Here is a 16,204-nt window from a genome sequence, read left to right on the forward strand (position 1 = left end):
GTGGTTGCAAAAAGACTTGAGGTAAAGCCTGTTGAATCTTTATAGTGAAGTCAGGATCATCTTTGACTAATAGCATGCTTTAAAGATAATCTGAATCACACAGACACAGCAATCAACTTCATTCTGAATTTTCCCTGACTTGGGGACATTTTTGCTCTAAATTATGTGAGCTGCCATTTGTGATATAGATTTTTTTTTTCTTCTACTTTTATACGACCATTTATTTAAAGCAACATTTCTGAAATCACCAATATTTAATTTGGAGCAAAATATTTGTATGAAACATTTTGTTAAATTAAAGATTGGTTGGAGAAAAATGTACATTTACATACAATTTATTTACATACAAGTTACAAGAATTACAAGTGTAATTCTCCAAACAAATGTAACCCCTTAATGTTTACTAAGATAGTTGTTTCTTTAGAATCAGATATGAAACTCAGGTTGAAATATTTTGCCTTTTACCATAATATAAGAGTTTTAATTATTATTTATTTTCAAAAAATAGCTTGTTATAATTCTGCATGTTTTGTCAGTAACTAATAATGTAAAGTATAGCATATGAATCATTGCATTGATTTTTTTATATGCACATATTAACAAATATGCACATGATCAAAGTTGATTATACTTTCCCCCCAGTGATTTTAGGATTAAGAACAACTAGTGATACTACATTCCTCGCAGAGAGAAATAGAGAAGTTTAAACTGGTTACTGGTGTCTCAGTCTGATGTGATCTGTAAAAATGCGAACACAGATTTTCTTCCACTGTTGTTCTCCAAATTATTATTAGTTCAACTTATATTGGACTTAAAGCTTTTGTACAAATACCCTGGATAATTAATTGCTTTTAAGTTTTGTTCTGAAATCATGGTGAATTTCACTTTTCTGAGGAAGAATAATCAAACATTAACACCAGTCTCAGTTCAAAGACTCAACCCATTTAAAGCTTTACTTCTAAACTTAACAACAGTTTCCCATGCTGCTATATACAACACAGGACAGCTTCAGCTGTGGGCTATTAAAAGCACTCAAACCCTGCAGTGTGTGTTTAGAGCTGTGCAAGTGAGCTGACGATCACTAACACTGATTCATATAATCCTAAAGAACACGTTTAAAGACTCGTTTTAGTGGTAAGTGATGAAGAACAATATGAGCTCTGTCTAGTTGTGTTGACTGTGTCCTGTTGTGCTGATTTGATGTTCTGTGTTCAAAACATGTTTACCTCAGTGTTGTTATGACCAAAAATTATTTGTATTGATTTTTAATTTTGTTGTTGTTTCTTAGTCAGTCCTGCCGCAGTAATCCAAATGTTGGCTGGGCATTCTTGGCTAATTCTAGTCTGGAATATATTTAGAGCTTTTCTCAACATGGAGTAAATGGTTTGAACACAGATAAACTTTAGAGAGTTTTACTTTGTGATTTTACTACTGGTATTGTTTAATATAAAGTAATGTATAGACTGTCACAAATATCTAACCAAGGCATATGCTTTTTGGTAACATATATATAAACTACTCTTATTTTAAGCCAAAATATAATATAACTATTACTAAATTACTAATCAACAAAGGCAAAATGCAGGAAATTCAATTATAATCCGGTTTCATAGATTATACTTTGTCCTGTTATAGACAGGGTTGTCTAAGATACAGATTCAGAGAGTTTGATATAAATTTTTGTCAATGCATGACTTTATAAATGGCTTTAATTCTTATTAATGTATATTCTTTTTCATTTGTTTAAGGTCTAACATTACTGAAACACCATGGGTATAAGTGATATTATGGTAAGAAATTATGTTTTATTTTTTAAAGCATTTAAGCAAATGTATTTAAAGTGTCAAACCTGAATGACTTTCTTTCTTCTGTTGAACACAAAACACAGAATGCATGTCAAATGGACTATTGATAGTGTTTTTGACCTTTTTGGAGCTTTTGAGACCCTGGTTGCAGTGAAATCCCATTATAGGACATTCTTCAATACAGTCATCGAAACTGTATAATATAATGTATTTTGCAGAAAATAAGTCATACTGGTTTGAAATGACGTTAGAGTGAGCAAATGTTAAAATATTTTTTTATTTTGATGGAATAATTCTTGTAAACTTTAATAATTAATTTGCATTGTTGGAATGTCTCTTTCAGAGTCTCTCAGTTTGGCCTGTGCTCTCAGTGGTGGTGTTCGCAGCTGGTGTCTTTTATCTCTACAGTCTGATACTCAGGCATTTAGCCAAGACAACTGTGAGGAACAAAGTGGTGCTGATTACGGATTCACTCTCAACACTCGGAAATGGTGCTGCTTTTACAGAACAACTGGATCATTCCTGTCATGCAGTACCTTAACATGAATATGTCTCTATTGGGATTTAAGGAAGTAGTTCTATAAAAGGGTAAATCAGAAATGTGTAAATATAGAAATATGATCTTAACTTTATTACTTACAAGTTGGCATTAAAATTTAGCAGGATAAAAATAGAGAGCTAAAGTTAGCCATTTCTCATTGAGGGATTGAGAGTTATACATGAGGTTAACTAGTAATTTCGACATTTAACCATCTTTTGAAATCTTTTCATACCAAATTCTGTAATATTTTTTGGTGCAAGTTGAAAAAGGAGAGGAGGTGGATAGCTTTTATTTTGCAGATCGCTGTTATTTGCTAGAAAAACAAATGAAAGAGAATAAAACTGGGAGAGCAAAACAAACAACAACAAAACAGCTTTACCCTATGTAAAGACAACACAGAATTAAGACTAAAGAAACTGGGGGCATATATATATATATATATATATATATATATATATATATATACAGGCTAACAACAAACTGAACATGAAACAGGTGCACAAAACAATCAGCTATGAGGAAATGAACACACGGAACTGAAATGAACATGTGACAAACACGGAAGAGAAACAGACCAAAGTGAAGGCGAAACAGACTCCTACTTTGATATCCCATCCCCACCCCCTCCCCCCAGACAGCCCGTAGTGATTGGGAGGGGAGACATAGTAAATCAAGGGGCGGGAAGGAGTGCCCGGACCCCTAAATATTATGAAAAGCCAGCGGAGAAGTAGGAGGAAGAAGGAACTGAGGAGCTGGATGGCCCCAGCCAGGGCAAGGAAAGGTACCATTTAAGCCAGATGATACCAGAGGAGGGGGTGGAGCCATGAAACAGAATGGAATGAGTGGAGTGGGTGGGACCAGGATACTAGGTGGAGCCGACAGGGACTAAGGAGCTCGGCAGCTTGGCAGAACCAGCAGAGACGAAGGAACCAGGAAGCCAGGCTGAACCAGTGGAGACGAAGGAGCTTGACAGTTGGGTGGAACAAGGTGGTGCAATTGGTCGATTAGACTGGATAGAGTGGACGACCTCAAACACATCTCAGAGCTTACAGCTGGGAAGAAACCCTCTGCCTGGCGGTCCAAATCGACTAGGACTCCCTCTGCGATGGAGGTTGCAAGCGGCTCTAGCTCCTCAAGCTGGCAGGCTCGGACTCTATGGTGAAAATGGCATCTGGCTCTAGACACGGGACAATGACTTCCTCCTCTGGATTCGCAGAAGGCATCAGCTCTGTTGTTGGCTCGGACTCTTTGTTCTTGGAGGACTGGCTGGACAGACCCTGGAATGTGAGGAGTTTGCAAGGAAGTGATGGCATTGGTGTTGTCTTTAAACACCCCAGTGGTCACGGAGGAAACATCCATCCACAGCGCGTAGTCATTTTACTGCTGTAGTGAACAGCTGGACTTCCCCCGACTCCCACGGCATCATCATCATCATGTGTCGTCATTCCAGGGTACATGATGGCACATGTCCATGAATTCCTCCACATGCCGTTCCAGAGGACAACCTACCTGGATTAAATCCATTAATGAGTCTTCTGTATGGAAGTAAGGTGCTGGGTAGAGATCCATACCCATATCGACAGGTTTGGTGTTCTGTCACACTTTTGTTGCTGAGGTTACAAAGGAGGAGAGGACGTGGATCGCTTTTAACTAGCAAATCACTTTTCTTCACTAGGAAAACAAATAAAAGAGAGGGGATCAAACTGGGAGAGGAAAACAAACAACAAAGAAACAGCTTTATCCTACGTAAAGTCTATGCCGAACAAAGACTAAACAAACTGAGGGAATATAAACAGACACAGGCTAATAACACACTGAACAAGCATCAGGTGCACAACATCATGACAACAAATGAGGAAATGAACACAGGGAACTGAAATGAACGTGACCAAAATGAAACAGAAACAGACTCAAACACTGACGAAGAATAACATGATGCCGATGGGAAATGGATGAGGACATATATAAGAAAAATGTATAAATTAATTTCAATTAAAACAAAAATAGCAAGGTAAAAATGGCATCAAACTCAGCTTAAACCAAAGTAGAGAAACAATTTAATATTAACACAATATGATTATTGAAAACTCATATAATTAATAATTTTATCTTAAAAAATGGTGGGATATGTTATCCAGTATATTGAGACATACAGTATAATGAGGACATGAAAATGTACTGCATGTTAGGAATGATAGACTGGTCTCCTCTAAAATAAATGTCCTTGTGAGACTGTGATGAACCATGATTGCATATGTGTGCAGATGAATTGCATATTTGTTGGTTGAACTGTGTTTTTTTTGTGTGTTTTTTTACATTGTGGTCATTTTAGAATGTGCAAAACTCTTCCATACTGGTGGAGCCAGACTGATCCTTTGTGGAAATAACTGGGAAAAGTTGGAGACTCTTGCTGAGCGTCTGATGAGTGAATCAGATCCAACACTTTTGAGTGCAGAATTACCATTTACAATATACGAACATTGTCTGAAATATTCTGCAATGTTTTTTGTTAAAACTGTGGATGTAATATGTGGGGTTCAAACTTTACTGCTTAGACGTTTCCACCCAAACTGGTGGAGCTGGACTTCAGTAACATGGAGAGCGTTCCTGAGATCATCTCTGAGATCCTGGAGTGTTACGGCTGTCTGGATGTCCTCGTCTTCAACACCAGCATGAAGGTGAAGGCTCCTGTACACAGTCTGTCCCTCCAGATGGACAGGATTGTCATGGACGTCAACTACTTTGGGCCCGTCACACTGGTTAAGGGTAAAATGTAACTCCTACACAGCTGTCAACAATAACTCTCAGTTGTGTTCAAGCATTTTAAACTGATCTTACTCACGGTCACAGGCGTTCTTCAGTCGCTGATCTCCAGGAGAACGGGTCACATTCTTCTAGTCAACAGCATTCAGGGGAAACTGACAGTGCCCTTCCGTGCCACCTGTGAGTTTTACAGGATCAATTCTGACATCATTTACTCACATTCATGACGCTCCAAACTCGCATGCTGTTATTTTCTGAATGAAACACATCAGGAGAAAGTTTGAAGAATGTTAATGCAGCTCTTTTCCAGCTTAAAGATCATTAAAATCAACTGCTCTACTGAAAACACAACAGCATGAGTTTGAAATGACATGATGAGTTTTACTTTAGGGTGAACTATTCCTTTAATGTTCATACAGTTAATCGGCAGTAATAAATCAATGCATATGTTGAATATTTAGATATCTTTGTGTAAGTCGTTCTGCTTTGTTCAGATGCTGCGTCCAAGCATGCCGTTCAGGCTTTCTTTGAGTGTCTGCGGGCTGAGGTTCAGGAATATGGGATAACCGTCAGCACCGTCAACCACACTTTCATAAAAACTCCAGACACAAACCCAAAGGACGAGGACTCAGCAAAACCCATGTGGACACGTGAGTGAACGCCACCGTCAGTTCATCATGTAAAGATCACGGTTTGTAGCTCTTAACATCTTTCTTGTTTGTTTGCATTGTCCACTGTATTCCCCTGGACCTTCTGCTTGGCCACTGACTGGAAACTGCAGACCTCAAAGCGAAGTCCTTTGGTGTGAACGCTGAGGAAATGGCCACTGAGATCCTGAAGACTCTGAGTAGCAAGAAGAAGGAGATTTTAATGTCCCGCTCCTTCATCCCTAAAGCAGCTCTCTATGCCAGATCTCTCTTCCCAAACCTGTTCTTCTCCATCATGGCAGCAGGAGTCAGAAACACTGCAGCTGTGGAGATGTCTGAGGACTGAAGGACAACACTGTGTAAAAGTATATGATGTGTCACTGTGCTGTAGTGCGGCAATTAGAAGAGAATGTAATAAATCAGCAAGATTGTGGATGTTTAATTCTATCTATCTATCTATCTATCTATCTATCTATCTATCTATCTATCTATCTATCTATCTATCTCAGATGTGAGAGATAAACATGATCACAGCGCCCTCTGCTGTTTTTTTTTGTTATTATTTATTTTACAAAGAAGAAACAGCACTGCATTGAATACATTAACTGATTAACAAAACAAAACAATAACTGACTCCTCAACAAGTAAGAAAAAACCGTACATAGTTCTTAAGAAACTTGTTGTTCTTACTGTTATCAATGAGTTTAAGAGATTTTACAATAAGGGAAATCTCAGCAATAAAAATATCAAATCTATAGCCTGGTAATACCAGACTCTGCTACTTCACTTTGCTTCGTAGACAGAGTCTGGAATGGCATAATAGAGAAGTGTTTTCTCTCTTGCTAGGGGGCGCTTGTCTGAAGTTTAAAATCATTGGTTACCCGTAAGCCAATCACATGACGTTTGGTTATGGCGTGTGTTATGCGCATGCTCAGCCGCATCTAACTTCCACTGTAAACACATGTATGATGCGAAAACAAAACCATCAAGCGAAATACCGGAGTAAACATGGCTGTGAACGACTTTTGCAGATTATGTGAAGTAAATCTACGCATCCACGGTACAATCAGCGTCTACGTCACGGCTCTCAGCCCGCCCTCTGTTCGTTGATTGGCCCGGCCGTCCGAAGGCCGATGGAAAACTGAAAGATAAGCTGCTATCTCAGACTGACTACAGAAGCGAAATGAAATTGAGGGGAAGTAGGAAGTCTGACGTAGTCAGGCTATCAAATCTAGGCAAAGTCTTGAGAAATTTGTTTTTGTGAATAAAAAAATTACAATGCAACACAAAGAAATTAACAACATTATCAATAGCATAGTCACTCCCAGAAAAATAGAGGAATATATCCTTCAATGAAAAGTTTAAATCAAATTTGATAAAGTGAGAAAGATAACAACCCAAGCTCTCCTAAAGAGATCACAGCGCCCTCTGCTGTTGTTAATACACACTGTTTGGTGACGTCACATCATGGCGCGACACTTACTGTCTGTAAACTGCATGTTTCGGTTCACTCGAGGATATAAGAACAGTCAACGACTCCGCAAACACACATGTTGTGGATCATGTACTGACGTCTCGAATCTGTGTGTGATTCACGACAGACAGAATCAGCGTTTCACAATCACTCTCGACTGCGACGGTAAGAGAAAATAACGTTATTCATTCCGTCTCAAACCTAGTGAGCATCAAAACAGCAGATTCTTTCGCGCTGATGTCCACTAGATAGGCAGCACTCTAGGTTATGAGCCTGCATCACTGATAACAACATCCCCCTGTGTGTCTGTGGTGTGAGCAGGAGCAGCGAGTAGTGCAGTGCTGAAGTACACTATCACACATGATCAGCTGGTGGAGTTGATGTCTACTGAGGTCCCTCAGTCTCACAGGGGTAAAGGTGTTGCTGCACACCTGGCGAAGGTCAAACCGCTTTAAACTCCCTCACTTACTCAACTTCTGCTGTTTCCTGGAACTCAATCATCTACTTCTTTTCTTCTTCAGGCTGCTCTGGATTTCGTTGTTGAAGAAAATATGAAAGCGAGGATCTCCTGTTGGTACATTAGGAAATATGTGGATGAAAATCAACATCTGAGATACCAGGCTCATCTTGAAGATAAATAAAGGCAGAGTTAAACCTTCAACACATTCACAGTTTATACATCCATGTTTAATTTTATAATCATTTTATAGAAAATTGTATATACATCAACCATAAGTGACCACTCTACTGCTTAGCAACAGCCTAGCAACCACCCAGGAAACCCTAGCAACCACTCAGATATGTCACTTTTTATCAATTTCATTTACTGTGACCTTGCTGAATAAAAACACTATGTTCTTTATAAGAACATATTAATATTTTAAAAAATAACTTCACAATTTCAATTCACATTGTTTTACACGCTATAAAATGTTCAAAATGACTTGTTGTGTGTGTGCTCAGGGCCAACACATGTTGTGTCAAATTTAACTCAAAAGATGTGTCATTTTAACACAGATTGTGTCAGGTAATTACATACTCAGAATTTTAAAAATAAAGTGAAAGTCGCAGATGCAAAAATATAAACCATTTCATCAATAGTTGAGTACAGAATGCATGTTCACACAAAGTACAAGACAATGTTTGAAGCTCAATGACTGGACAGACTCACTGTACTGGACATTATTCATTTATATTCATTTCAACCCCTAATTGATAATGCTGCTTTTGAGAAAAGTTCATGAAGAGTAAACGGTTAATCAAGTTTGCACTTTGAATCAAATTAAAATGTGACAAAATACTGTATTTAAATAACTTTTATTTACACAGACAGATCTGTTTGAGAACATACTGTACAAACACTGCATACAATGCACATTGGTGGTGAGTGTCGGCGCGCTCTTATAAAACGATGTGTTGAAAAAAACACAACCTGTAAAAAAAGATGTTAAGTTGTAGAATTTAACAAACAACCAGTGTAATTTCTTAACACATCTCTGTGTTTATATAAGGACTACACATTTTGCGTTACCTTTAACACAGCTAATGTGTTATTCCTCTTTACACAGATGTGTGTTGAAACCTTTTACACACTAATGTGTTATAGTTACACAACTTGTGTCAGATATGTGTTATATGTTATTTTTGATCAATCTGAAACAAACTTAGATCGGCCAACAGAGGTTTAGATGTTGATGTTTTATTGAATGTTTCAAGTCACCAGAATTGCTCTTTACTTTTAATGCTTATCTTGCTGCTGTAACTCTATTTTTATCAAGTATATTTGTTATGGCAAGAGAAAATATGATCAGATGTTTATTGATGATGACATAATCATCAAGTACTGATCTGATCAAGTTTTTGAGTATATGGATATTTATTTTTGCTGTTAGTTATAACAGTCTTTTGAAACTACATCATGTTATCCAGCAGAGCAGAACGATTTCTTTAAAAAAAACTATAAAAAAAAATAAAGTTTTCAGAAAGTTTTGAGCTGCAGCAGAAACTAGTCAAACACTGACATCAAGAATCAGCGTATGAATCTCAACAACGGTGACAATTGACAAAATATTCATATAAACAGAAACTCTGAGCATCACAAAAACCTCGGGGACCCCAATGGGATGGGCCCTGTAGCGACATATTAAAGCTTAGGTGTCCCACAGTGCCCTAATTAACCCAATTCATCTGTCAGGAAAAAAGTGATTTATTGATTTATATTTTTACTTCTGAAATGAATAAATATTTTTTTTTCTTTTATTTATTTCATTTTTAAGTGGACACATCTAGTCTCTAGATCAGGGGTGTCCAAACTCAGTCCTGGAGGGCCACTGTCCTGCAGAGTTTAGCTCCAACCCCAATTAAACACACCTGAACCAGATAATCAGACCTTGACCTTGACTGAGTTTGGACACCCCTGCTCTAGATGTTGAGAGCACGTAGCCCCACGTCATCACGTTCAGTCCAGTTTGGGCGGGGCTTGTCTGTCTCAGAGAGTGAAACCGAAAGCGGTCGAATCAGAAAAACAGACGCCATTTCAGAGAATTCAAGATTCAGAAATGGCTTCACTTGTCACGGTAAGTTTGTGAAAACGTTTTTATAGCTACAATCAATATTATTATCAGTAAAATCACGGCCAATGTAATGCCCATCAATATATAGATAGAGCATTTGCGTTATAACATGTCGAACTCAAACACGCTAACGGCTATCACTACTTCACGGTGGAAACTAACACTCCTGTGAATGGATAAACTTGATGTTTTATTTGAAATTCTGGTCTAAATAGCATCGGTCGTGGTTTGGTTTGACTTTAAATAAACCATATGTGAATATTTTTAATCCATAAAGCGCAATAGTAAGCCATGTCTCATCTCGAACAATGACCCGAAATGTTAGGCCTACTTGTGGAAAGTAAACCGCAGCCTCGCCTGAAAGAGTCCAAACAGCAGCTGAGATTGACATGAACTGTGCTGCAATCTGCTTTCAAAACTTGATGATGAATGTAGATTTACGTGCTGTTACCTGACAACAATAATAAACAAAATAATTATTATTTTTTTAATGCGCTGGTGGTCAGTGAAGTACGGCTCTGTGATCAGTAGTAAATGCTGCTCCATCTGAAAGCATTGCGAGTTTAAGTCGCTTATAACGTGCATTTGATAAAGCAACATGTCATGCGTCGAACATCTTTCCAAACATGAGAAGCATAATGAACCTCTTGTCCGACAAAAGACAACATTTAATAACGTTTTTAAAGTTAACGTTAAAACTCCAAACTTCATAATGTCAGTTGAGGGTTTGAAAACATCCCTCTGTGAGATGATGTGGCTTCTTACACAAAATATTATTTCATAGTATGTGTGTGTGTGTGAGTGCCCTCTGGTGTTCAGATGGAGCAGCATGTCCTACCGATCACAGAGCTGTGCTTCACTGACAAGCTCAACATAAAAATAAAAAAAACAGCCTCTCTTGGCCAAATCACGTGCAGTTTAATTACCATTAATCGTGCAGGCCTAATTGAAAATACAAAACTTCACTACACAATGCACACTAGAAAAACAAAAGTTACGTTTTCATGGACAGTTTGGACACCTTGTTTCAATCAGAATTAATTATTTTTAATTGATGAATCCACACGACCCACCCTTCCTTGTTTCGGACTCTTATCCACAGACATCTTGTCTTGTGAGAATTTTAGAATGTCACGACAGTCATTTATGTCACTATTCAACAACAACGAAGGCTCATTCCGCGCGTCATATGCCTAGGGGTGTGCATATTGGCAAAACAATTATATCTCGATATTTTCTGAGATTTTGCCGATAGCGATGATCAGACGATATTTTGCATCATTCAAAAATGTGTAGTAAATGCTTTGTATTGCATTGTATTAATTTTTACAATGTATTGAAGGAAAGAGTATTTAAAACTGAAGCATTACAAGTAAGGACAACAAAAGTCACTGCTCTGCTGTAAGGTGAACTGTGCAGAATACAAGTAACAAGCAAAAACATGACAATGTTATAAAAGTATGTAAATGCAAATTTCTATCAAAAACAGAACAAGATAAACTTTGTAAACAAATTACTCCCTTCAAGTACGTTAAAATTGTCCATGGTCAAAGATACAAAAAACTAGCCTACAGTAGTAGCCTACATATGTAGCCTACAAAACTAGCCTATATATATATATATATATATATAATTATTATTATTATTATTATTATTATATATATATATATATATATATATTATTTTTTTTATTTATTTTTATTTTTTTTATCAAATGACTAACTTCAAATTCTTTCCAATATTGCTCAAAAAGTAAACAGCTGTAACATTTGAAACACTTCAGATTTGTCAAAAATATTGCACTCAGGAAAACAAATAGCATATGTAAACAAATTATACTACTGTAAACAAAGTCTACAATTTAAAGACTAAAAGGTATAATAGCCTTTATAATTTTAAAGTAGCCTTTATAATATAAAAGTCACTAGAAAAGAGGAAACTTTCAGAGGAGGCTTTCAGCAGCTTGAACATTTTATTTGCCATCAACTGGGTTTCTTTAGATCTACATGCGTTTCAAGTTGTGTGATAAAAACACAGCCTGTCTGCAGCATCTGGCTTGAGAGCAACACAGTGACATGTTACAGTATTTCCTCCGGTGCTGAAAGCCCTCTCAGAAGGACTGCTTGAGGCAGGGATGCACATGTACTTGTTTGCTAGTTTCCCAAGTCTGGGAAAACGTATTTCTTGTTTTTTCCACCAATCAAGTGGATTTACGTCACTGTCCACCTCAGGTGTCATTAAGTAGCTCTGGATCAACTTTTCAATAGCAACGTTCAGAGTCTCACCTCTGAATTCCTGGTGTCATCATCACCTGCTCCAGGTTCCTCTGTCATAGCCTGAGCAGAAGCAGTTGAGGGGCCTGGGGTAGGGCTGTCTTCCTCTGTCACCATAGCCATGAGTTCTGCCATCACTGCTGTCCCAATGGCTTTGATCCTGTCATTGTCATTGTAGCAGTTTTTGAACCGGGGTCAAGTGTGGATGCCAAACTCAAAACTCCACTTCAACTTGGAGTTCAGGTACTCCAGAATGGTGTGTTTGATTTATTTACTTAGGTCTATGTCATCAGACTTCACCGCGAATACTTCAGAGTTGAATAAGGACAGCACAGGTTTTAAGTAAGAAACTGTTACAAGTTGCTCACCTGACAAAGCGTCTGTAAATTCTAGCAGAGGACTAAGTGCTTTGCTTACCGCCTCCAGCACCTCAACATCTTGCCATGTTGGCACAAGGTGCCTGTTCTTTTTGTCTGCAGTTAAAACATGACGAATGGCCTTTTCTTGTTGGTGACTCTGGGATTAGTTTGTGTTGAGGAAGCTTCAGCTGCTCTTGTGCATCAGCAAGTGCTTTTTCATCAGCAAGTGACCATTTTAAAGTAAGATGACCACACAAAGTCTGCAGACAGTAGCTTTGGAGTTGCCTGGTTTCATCAATGAAATGTGCTGTCAGAGAGAGCTATGCTTCTGATGATCTGCTTGACCATAATCGTTTGTTGTGGCAAAATGTAAAACCTTCTGCACTTCATGCGCAAGAGTTTGGCGACATGTCTCATGACAATTTAGGCAGTGGTGTTTCACTGAAGTATTTTCGCCCAGCCAGTGTGTATCTTGGGTCTAACATCTTTTAAAGCTGTTTAAAACCCTCTCTCTACCACTTTAACTGGCACCATGTCCCTGGCAACGTAATTGGTGACCGCGTTTGTTATATCTTGCCATCTGTCGCTTTTTCTGTCGGAACTTTCTTGCTAAATGATTCGGCCAAAGTTTGTTCCGTGTGTTTTTATTATTTTACCCTGTCTGCTGCAGGCACGTCGTGTTCAGATGACTCCCGAAGCTTTTCAAAATCCTCATATTCAGTGCGGTGGGAAGTTCGAAGATGGAAAGAGATTGGTCTTCGAGCTGCTTTTGACTGCAACCGATTTTCTGCAAAGTTTGCAGATTGGCGTCTTTTGACTAACATCTGAACTTTTAAAACCAAACCACCTCCATGCTAGAGATGTAGACCCACGTCTAGGAATTAAATCTAGTGTGGATTGTGCGGTTGCTTGCGTTTTAATCTCCTCTCGCAGTTTCTTCGCTCATTTTAACTACTCTCAAACATGGCAATCTGTCGTGCTGCACCATCCTCAGAATGTGTGCGTGCAGTAGTAGCCTATACTTGTCTACACTAAGGGTGTCAAATCGAAATCGATCGAAATTAATGCTCAATCTCGATCATCGAATCAAAAAATGGAATCGTCGATGCTGCCACGCCCCATATGTCACGTCAGCTCGGCTTGCCTGTAATGGGTAAAACTCCTTTTCTAGAGAATATTGAAGCCTTTATTTTAAAACGCATTGCAGCTGCACAGCGAGACCATCATAGCTCGTCTGAGCGAGCGAGCTGGCTGTGCTGCGGCAACTGCAGGAACCTATGGCGAGTTAGCAGTGGCGTGCTGTCCAATGGGAGCGCTTGGCGCCCTGCCAACCTCGAGCGCGCCAATTTGGATGCGGCTGAAGTGTATAAATTCACAGAAAACTCGCCAAAGGACTTTAGGTTTAAATCGACTGAAGCGAAGTACCTGATATGAGCGAAATAGCACTTCAAGGCAACGCAGTACTCGTTCCTTATCTCTAAGGGAACCGAGGTTACGCAAGTAACCATGTACGTTCCCTTACGAGAACGTTCTCTCGTACTGCGCTGCAAACGCTGTGGGAACCCACTTAAACGCCGTGCTATTCGCCTGTGACTGCTCTGAGGAGTCCAGGGAGCCCCGGGACTATAATAGGTAATAGGTTATATTGTTTAAGTTTCCAATTGACTGAAGATATAAGTTATTGTTACATTATGTTGTTAATAAACGTTTTAAATTTGACAATGTAGTGTGTGGTACATTGCGAACAAAGGTCAGGTATTATTATATTGCATAAAAGTCTAAAAATGGCATAGCTTGTGCTATCAAAATTATTTTTTTAAATCGAGAATCGAATCGAACCGTGACTTTAGAATCAAAAATGTAATCGAATCGAGGATTTGGAGAATCGTTACACCCTTAGTCTACACGCAGTGAATTCGTGAACACTTCATGCAGCGTTTTGATTGGTTTTCTGAAAATGAGTGACACACTCGATAATTTGATTTTGCATATCGTTAAAACAACAATTACGATACATTCGCCAACAATACATATCACACACCTACATACGTCATTACACCATCTTTACGTCATTGCACATGCACAGAACTTTTCAGTTTCGGTTTTCAATCTGAACAAAGGTTTTCATGTTCTTTCAATTAGATTAGATGAGGTTTAAACCACCCCTTACAATCCGAATGAAATTTTAATTGGATTTGGCCAATCCGTTCCAATTTACATGGTGTAACTTTTTTTATTTCATCTGTGCTACTAGTCTGATTAGGGTCCATGTAGGGTCCATGTCAGAAAGTTTATGAAATTATAATAATCTAGTAAAACCAAAGAGTTTCTTTTTAATTTAATTTTCAAAATTAAGTTTATTATTCTTGTTTTTGTTTTTTTTGCCACATACAGGCTTGAAATCAAATCTCCCATCCACATACCTGTAAAATGAGTGTCTATGAGGAGAGAAAGGAGGACAACCGGACCTGTAAAATTAGTGTGTCTGAAGAGAGAGAGGAGGAGGCATTTGTTTACACTCAGAAAGCAGCATCTTCAGGATTCAGCTGTGTGTCTATGAAGAGTAACAACTCCATGCCTCTGCCCCCTAATCTCAGTTATGGACCATCTTCAGGATTCAGCTGTGTGTCTATGAAGAGTAACAACTCCCTGCCTCTGCCCCCTAATCTCAGTAATGGATCATCTTCAGGATTCAGCTGTGTGTCCATGAAGAGTAACAACTCCATGCCTCTGCCCCCTAATCTCAGTTATGGACCATCTTCAGGATTCAGCTGTGTGTCCATGAAGAGTAACAACTCCATGCCTCTGCCCCCTAATCTCAGTAATGGATCATCTTCAGGATTCAGCTGTGTGTCCATGAAGAGTAACAACTCCATGCCTCTGCCCCCTAATCTCAGTTATGGACCATCTTCAGGATTCAGCTGTGTGTCCATGAAGAGTAACAACTCAATGCCTCTGCCCCCTAATCTCAGTTATGGACCATCTTCAGGATTCAGCTGTGTGTCCATGAAGAGTAACAACTCCATGCCTCTGCCCCCTAATCTCAGTAATGGATCATCTTCAGGATTCAGCTGTGTGTCCATGAAGAGTAACAACTCCATGCCTCTGCCCCCTAATCTCAGTTATGGACCATCTTCAGGATTCAGCTGTGTGTCCATGAAGAGTAACAACTCAATGCCTCTGCCCCCTAATCTCAGTTATGGACCATCTTCAGGATTCAGCTGTGTGTCCATGAAGAGTAACAACTCCATGCCTCTGCCCCCTAATCTCAGTTATGGACCATCTTCAGGATTCAGCTGTGTGTCCATGAAGAGTAACAACTCAATGCCTCTGCCCCCTAATATCAGTGATGGACCTGCTGTGACCTTTGACCCTGCGTGAGTATCATTCACTATCTGCTTGAGCTGAATTGATTCTTCAATTCGATGAATTGAGAATCAAGATTATTATTTTTTTTAATTAGAGATCACGATTCTCTCACGATTCTGAATAGACAACTAAACAAAATATTTAATTTACTAGAGGTTCTGAAAATATTTTAATTGCTGCAGTCTATTTAAAAATATCTAATTAAATTAAATTATTATTATTACTTTCATTTTTACATTTGAATGAATGATTTACTTGTTTCATTACTGGAGGAGTCAGTGTTTTTGAACAAATCTCTTGAATTAATGATTCAGTGACAAATACATTTTATTAACAGCCAATTCTCGCGACCTACTGGTGTAACAATGTAATTCATTCATCTTTCTATAAGTGTCAAGTC

The 16,204-nt window shown here is 38.5% G+C and overlaps 3 protein-coding genes across 4 annotated transcripts in view; all 3 read left to right on the forward strand.

Moving 5' to 3' along the window:
* Positions 1-1,026: 1,026 nt before the first annotated feature.
* Positions 1,027-6,367, forward strand: dhrs7ca (dehydrogenase/reductase (SDR family) member 7Ca). The gene is made up of 8 exons (XM_084090333.1): positions 1,027-1,134; positions 1,749-1,790; positions 2,149-2,296; positions 4,679-4,791; positions 4,902-5,112; positions 5,197-5,289; positions 5,604-5,759; positions 5,891-6,367. Exons 2-8 carry the CDS (start codon positions 1,770-1,772, stop codon positions 6,100-6,102), a joined length of 954 nt encoding a protein of 317 aa, XP_083946459.1. The 5' UTR covers positions 1,027-1,134; positions 1,749-1,769; the 3' UTR covers positions 6,103-6,367.
* Positions 6,368-7,192: 825 nt separating this feature from the next.
* LOC311086355 (protein NATD1) lies at positions 7,193-9,605 on the forward strand. Its single transcript, XM_084119195.1, has 3 exons — positions 7,193-7,395; positions 7,552-7,670; positions 7,752-9,605. Exons 1-3 carry the CDS (start codon positions 7,224-7,226, stop codon positions 7,869-7,871), a joined length of 411 nt encoding a protein of 136 aa, XP_083975321.1. The 5' UTR covers positions 7,193-7,223; the 3' UTR covers positions 7,872-9,605.
* Positions 9,606-9,704: 99 nt separating this feature from the next.
* LOC311085997 (uncharacterized protein) overlaps positions 9,705-16,204 on the forward strand; it is a 57,511-nt gene continuing 51,011 nt past the window's right edge. The window contains exons 1-2 of one of the 2 annotated variants that reach the window (XM_084118624.1): positions 9,705-9,806; positions 14,830-15,812. In XM_084118624.1, coding sequence (XP_083974750.1) covers positions 14,866-15,812 — 947 coding nt within the window. In that variant the 5' untranslated portion in view covers positions 9,705-9,806; positions 14,830-14,865. The remainder of the gene's footprint in view (positions 9,807-14,829; positions 15,813-16,204) is intronic. The other variant, XM_084118625.1, reaches the window with a different exon arrangement.

This window comes from Abramis brama (assembly GCF_963993115.1).
Source record: "Abramis brama genome assembly, chromosome: 1".
NCBI classification, from domain to species: Eukaryota; Metazoa; Chordata; class Actinopteri; order Cypriniformes; family Leuciscidae; genus Abramis; species Abramis brama.

Coding starts and splice junctions, on each gene's coding strand:
- dhrs7ca (XM_084090333.1), top strand. CDS start 1,770: ATGGGTATAAGTGATATTATG. Junction 5,113..5,196: donor GCCCGTCACACTGGTTAAGG/GTAAAATGTAAC, acceptor TCACGGTCACAG/GCGTTCTTCAGTCGCTGATC. Junction 5,290..5,603: donor AGTGCCCTTCCGTGCCACCT/GTGAGTTTTACA, acceptor TGCTTTGTTCAG/ATGCTGCGTCCAAGCATGCC.
- LOC311086355 (XM_084119195.1), top strand. CDS start 7,224: ATGGCGCGACACTTACTGTCTGTAAACTGCATGTTTCGGTTCACTCGA. Junction 7,396..7,551: donor AATCACTCTCGACTGCGACG/GTAAGAGAAAAT, acceptor TGGTGTGAGCAG/GAGCAGCGAGTAGTGCAGTG. Junction 7,671..7,751: donor TTGCTGCACACCTGGCGAAG/GTCAAACCGCTT, acceptor TTTCTTCTTCAG/GCTGCTCTGGATTTCGTTGT.